Source organism: Rhinoderma darwinii, chromosome 5 (assembly GCF_050947455.1).
Source record: "Rhinoderma darwinii isolate aRhiDar2 chromosome 5, aRhiDar2.hap1, whole genome shotgun sequence".
Lineage (NCBI taxonomy): Eukaryota > Metazoa > Chordata > Amphibia > Anura > Rhinodermatidae > Rhinoderma > Rhinoderma darwinii.
In genome coordinates, this window is record NC_134691.1 from 30971135 (window position 1) to 30976700 (window position 5566).

The window sequence follows — 5566 nt, forward strand, 5'->3', positions numbered from 1 at the left end:
TCCCAGAGCCGGCGGCTCCCGTCACAGTAATGTCTTTCTCCAACCCCTCCCAAACACCCGACCAAATACTCGGGGACTCCTGATGTGCTGCAGAGAAGTACGCGAATTTCATGTATTTTAAATGTCCATTTTTTTTTTCCTTTCAGTACGTTCAGAGGCGGCAGCAGGAAAACATATCACGGCAGAGTCGTGGAGAGCCACCGCTGCCTGAAGAAGACGTTGGCAAGATGTTTAAGCCGGCTGTCCATCCACCCAGAATGGATTCACTACTCATTGCAGGTAATGGTTGCTCCCTTAAATGCTAAACTAACGGGTATATACAGTCCTTGATGACCATGGCAGCAATGAAGGGACTCCACGATGACCGGTAAATCCCAAATGATTACAATCTGTTTATTACGCGGCAGCATACTGTTCAGAAAATCCACATCCCAAAATGGAACTCCAATCGAATCCCTGTCACTTCTGCACACTATGGGTCCTCTCACAGGGACTGACGTGGGCCCTGTAAATGAGCGCCGATCAACGAGACCGCTCATTGATCGTTGCTTGTTTCAGTTGGATCTATGTATGGGGACAATTGCCCATTACTGCGATTGCTCGTCCCCGTACCTTTCGTTCATGTCAGGAGCGCCTCTCCCGGTTTACACACGTGCTGCCAACAACTATAATCATTTCGGGTGCATAGACCATAAAATCGGCCGCCGGACAAGCGTTTGCTTGTTCATCGGGTGATCGGTGCCCTGTTTACACACGGCAATTATCCTTTTTTACACGATAATTGGCCCGTGTAAAAGGACCTTAAAGCCAATTTCATAGATGATCAGTAGCCCTGAGGGTGTTCTTGGTATCTGAGAACAATATAGAGTACCCAGGGGGAACTAATGGGAATTTTGCAGATTTAAATCAATACTGCCAAGTGAGCGCTACTCCTCCTGGACTTTATTTTTTTTTTAAATCCTTTTTCATTAATGGATAACCATTGAGGCGAGATATTTTCAATTGTTGGACATTAAGGCCTCCTTCACACAGATTTTTTTTTTTTTACCTGGCAATTTAAACTGCATCAAAAATATATAAAAATGTGAATGGTGTATTTGGTGGCTATTTTTCCATTTGGTGATATATCGTACGTGCTTTTTTTTTCTGCCATTTTAAAGTCCTATATAGAGGTCTATGGGAAAAACGCCAGGAAAAAAAAGCCACAACCAGAGCAGGTTGCGTTTGGAAAAATCACGACTGACAACAAAATTGTCTAATTGTTTCTCTGCTCGTTTTTTTGTTTCTGATTTTGTGAAATAAAATGATATTGCAGTGCTTTGCTGGATTATAGGATTTCTGGATTATTTAATGATCGCGATCGATCTCCACATTTTATTTATGTATATATTTATATAAATAACTCTTAAATGGGCTGTAATGGCCGTGGCATAGGTCAGTTTGGTGGCTATTCGGGCAGCGTATGATGCCCTGTGGCTTCTCTTACACCTCGTTGCTTCTTCCAGGGCTGTCTAGTTCTTCCCTGTAGGGTAATTTCGGTACGGTTAGTCACCTCTGTACACGTATCATGCACATTTTTTCGTCTGGCTGTCCCTCTCCAGGGAACCCCCACCCTCCTGCTTCTTCCTGGTCTTGACAAGATTTGGGGCTCCCACCCCTCTCTAATTACAGCCTAATTACATGTAATGGGTAAGGAAACTATGCAGGATCACTTGAATATACAAAGCAAATTATTTTTAATGCGTTAACCCCCGTGAAAGTAATGATTTTCCCCTTGGCCAGACCAGCGCTGATTATTGGTGTAGAGTTTCCTATGTACGGGATGAAGTCAGCAAGAAAATCTAGATCCAATAGTTCCCTTCTTAAGGCTGAATTAGAGGGGCATTGCTGATATGTGAATAAAACGGATTGCACGAGATGCTCTGAGGCCCCGGATTCATTTTCTACTTGGATGGAGACTGAGCAGAAGCTTTTTTTTTTTTTTTTTTTGGGTAAATAAAGAGCATTTATTATTCAGCTTACAAGAAATAAAACTGGTTGCAGCTACAGAGGATTTTTTTTTAGCTGCGTATTTATAAGGGATAGCGAAAAAAAAATAAAAAAAATTCTCAATTATGCTCTTCGTGCTTTTTGTGCACCTCTGAGACCCCGGGATACATTGCGAGTGAAATCAATTATTGTGCTGTAATTACATTGTGTATTTACATTCTCCACACTGGTAAAGGACATATGGTACCAGCGCAGCCCACCTAGCGCTATACAGATGAAAACAAAGGACGGCCTGTAGTACATTGCATGGTCAAGGAGAGATCTGTGGGGGAAAGGCGACGATCGCATTCCAAAGCATTAGGTCATGTTTCCTAAACTAACCGTAAAGTAACGTACACATATGTGAATATATACAGTAACATTGCGATAGGCTACCTTGCAGTCTGACCTATAGACTCCCTGTAATCCTTTGAGACCAAGTGTAGGGTTTGTTGGATTTTTTTTTCTCATTTGTTCTTTTTCTATACCATTGATAATTTCCCAGTGAACCCCAAACTCCAGTGCACCTTTGTCCCCAGATCCCAAAAGTTTGTACAATCCATTCCATGTCTAAAGACTCATTGGTTGGCATTGTTACCTTACACCACTGGGTCAATGCTGTGAATCGGACTAGGGTAACCGTCCCTGGAATTAGGGTTTACCGGTGTGTGTTTGTGTTTGTTTTTCTTCTTCTCTAGGCCATAAAATACTTAAAGGACTTATTTCTGTAGGATATGCCCATGACTAGATAGGATAGAGAGCAGCAGCTCTGCATCACTGCTATATTCCTCATTCCGAAATGGGCATACCTGTATGAAGACGTATCCCAGAGCGATTCGGAGACCTGCAGTAGACAGACTGATGTGAATGAATGCGTACAGTGTACTCCCCTGCAGATTATGTTGGTGCTATACGGACAAGAATACACATCAACTCTAGATCGCAACGTGAAGCTCCGGACCAGTTTACCCGTTGCTGGCAGGTGCAACCTTTTATGGCTTAAGCCTATATATGTGAGGAAAAAGCCTATTAATATCCTTAACATGTGCCCTGGAAATATGGATTGTGGCATGTTCCGTGGCAAAAATAGATTTGGCCAACATATTGTATCTCCATTGTGTGGGTGCAGGTTGTCTGTTTTCATTCCCAGGTAGCCGTCATTACTCCCACAGTCTGACTCCTGCCATGAACGTATTAATCATTTTCTATGCCCATGTGAACTCAAGACGTTCCAGACACCTAGTTATTCTTCATAAATCTGGACAAAGTAACTTCTCATATCCTGCAAGTTAGAAATTGGAACCTAATTTGCTTTCCTGCTAAAATGACGGGTTTCTGAAGCTGGAAGAAAAAATACAAAGACTTCTATTCAAAAAGTATTCTCCTCGTGACATCATCCGTGAATGTATATATACAAATAGCTGGTAATTGCTAGCAACTGTGCCCATTAACGAGAAAACTGACCTCATTGTCCTGACTTCACATGTATGAAAAGAGTATATGATGTCACAGGCTCAAAGTCAACTACCGCTCCTGGCTCTGGAACACTTAGGAAATTGGAAATGTGCATTGGATCAATTCTGAAACCTCTGCTGATCAAGAGTATAAATAGTTGTAAAGCTGCCACCTAAAGAATAATACAATGTGATCTTCCATAGACACTAGAATTTACCATAAGTTTGTGTTTGTATTTTTTGGCTGTAAGATGCACCCAAGTTTAGGTGGAAGAGAAACCGACATTGCTCGGTTATATGCATGTCTGTGTTCTTCTATGGAAGCTTCCTCTGGTAGGGGCGACCGTTCTGACTGTTGCCGTGAATTTGCACCTACAAAATAGCCAACAGAAACCATTGAAACTTCCAGTAATCTCAACAGATTACAATGATGCTAGATCTAGGGAACTACCCACCAAAGAGAAACCTGAGGCTCACAGATTTACTGCTATTTTGTTATAATCAATCGATCACATTCACTGTAGCTTGATTTGATGCCTGATTCTACAACAGACATGGTCCAGAGAACTTTTTGTTGGTGCTGCTACTCATGGTCCAGAAAAACTGTTAGTGCTTATATGCATGGTCTAGTGGGCCCGGTGTTGGTGCTCTTACACATGATCCAGTGAAACCTGTGCTTGTGCTCCTACCAATGATCCTTAGGAAACTGCTGGTGCTCCTATGCATGATCTAGAGGAACCTGCATTGTGACTTCTACTCATGGTCCAGAGGAACCTGTGCTGGTGCTCCTACGCATGGTCCAGAGGAACCTGTGTTGGTGCTCCTACGCATGATCCAAATGAACCTGTGTTGGTGCTCCTACGCATGGTCCAGAAGAACCTGTGTTGGTGCTCCTACGCATGATCCAAAGGAACCTGTGTTGGTGCTCCTACGCATGATCCAAAGGAACCTGTGTTGGTGCTCCTACGCATGATCCAGAGGAACCAGTATTTGTTCTTCTACTCATGGTCCAGCAGAACTCTGTGTTGGTGCTCCCATCCATGGTCCAGAGGAACCCGTTCTAGTGCTCCTACCTATGGACCAGAGGACAATGTGCTAGTTCTCCTACCTATGGTCTCAAGGGCCCACTATTTGTTTTGCAATTTAATTTTAGTAATCTGTAATAGTTACCGTTTTTGCCTATCAGAAACCTGGATGTTCCTGTCTGATCACACTTCTATTCTGTCCACAGGTCAAATTAACACGTACATCCAGAATATTAAAGAATTCACTTCTCAGAACCTTGGAAAGCTGTTCATGGCTGAAGCGTTACAAGACCAAGTCAACTAACCCAAGCAACCAAGTAGATCTTCTGAGACCAAGAACATTGCAATGACTTAATAGCAACAATGATTTTCAGTACAATTCAATAAAGACGTCTTTTGTCAATATTATGCTGGCTGTTCCGCTTAGTTTCTTCTTGTTTAACATTTCTACTTTTACAGACCTCATCCAAAAACCTAAAGTTACCAATTGTTCTAGTAATAGGAGGATGTTTTATTACAACTGTAAAATGCGCGGCTTGTTCCCATCGTCCAGCGTTACCATTTTATATACTAAATATGAATAGTTTATTGTAATTTCCTCTCTGGTCAGTAACAGACTTAGAGTGGATCTTCAGGTATGTGCATATACAGGTTAATATATTACAGGGCTTATGAAATGTAATCTTTTCGTAATCTACTACTTGAACACTTTTGCTCCTTGTGAGAGTGGCCTAAATTGTCTATACTGCTCATGTAATGAAGAATAGATGCAGGTAAAGATCCTCTCTCCACGGCTCCTATTACCAAAATGATGTTCCCAAATCACGGGGTATTTGTAAGCCCCACTTCTGTTCTGCCCAGGAACTCCCCCCAATAAAGTGCCAGAAATGCCCATTTTAAGGCAAATTTGCAGAAGATCTGCCCCTCTTGCAGTCCCGTTAATGGGTCAGTCCCTTGAAAACAGTAATTATGTATTTGGTAGGGAAGGAACGCTTCCAGGTTAAAAGTGATGACCGTTGCAGTAGAACATACAACAGGTTGTCGGGTGATAGCTACACG

At 42.3% G+C, this 5566-nt stretch overlaps 1 protein-coding gene across 1 annotated transcript in view; it reads left to right on the forward strand.

Annotated features, from left to right (window-relative positions):
* Positions 1-4915, forward strand: part of EIF3H (eukaryotic translation initiation factor 3 subunit H) — a 172457-nt gene extending 167542 nt beyond the window's left edge. Inside the window, exons 7-8 of the mRNA XM_075827987.1 lie at positions 147-279; positions 4714-4915. Of these exons, the coding sequence (XP_075684102.1) occupies positions 147-279; positions 4714-4811 (231 nt within the window). The 3' untranslated portion in view covers positions 4812-4915. The remainder of the gene's footprint in view (positions 1-146; positions 280-4713) is intronic.
* The last annotated feature ends 651 nt before the right edge of the window (positions 4916-5566 follow it).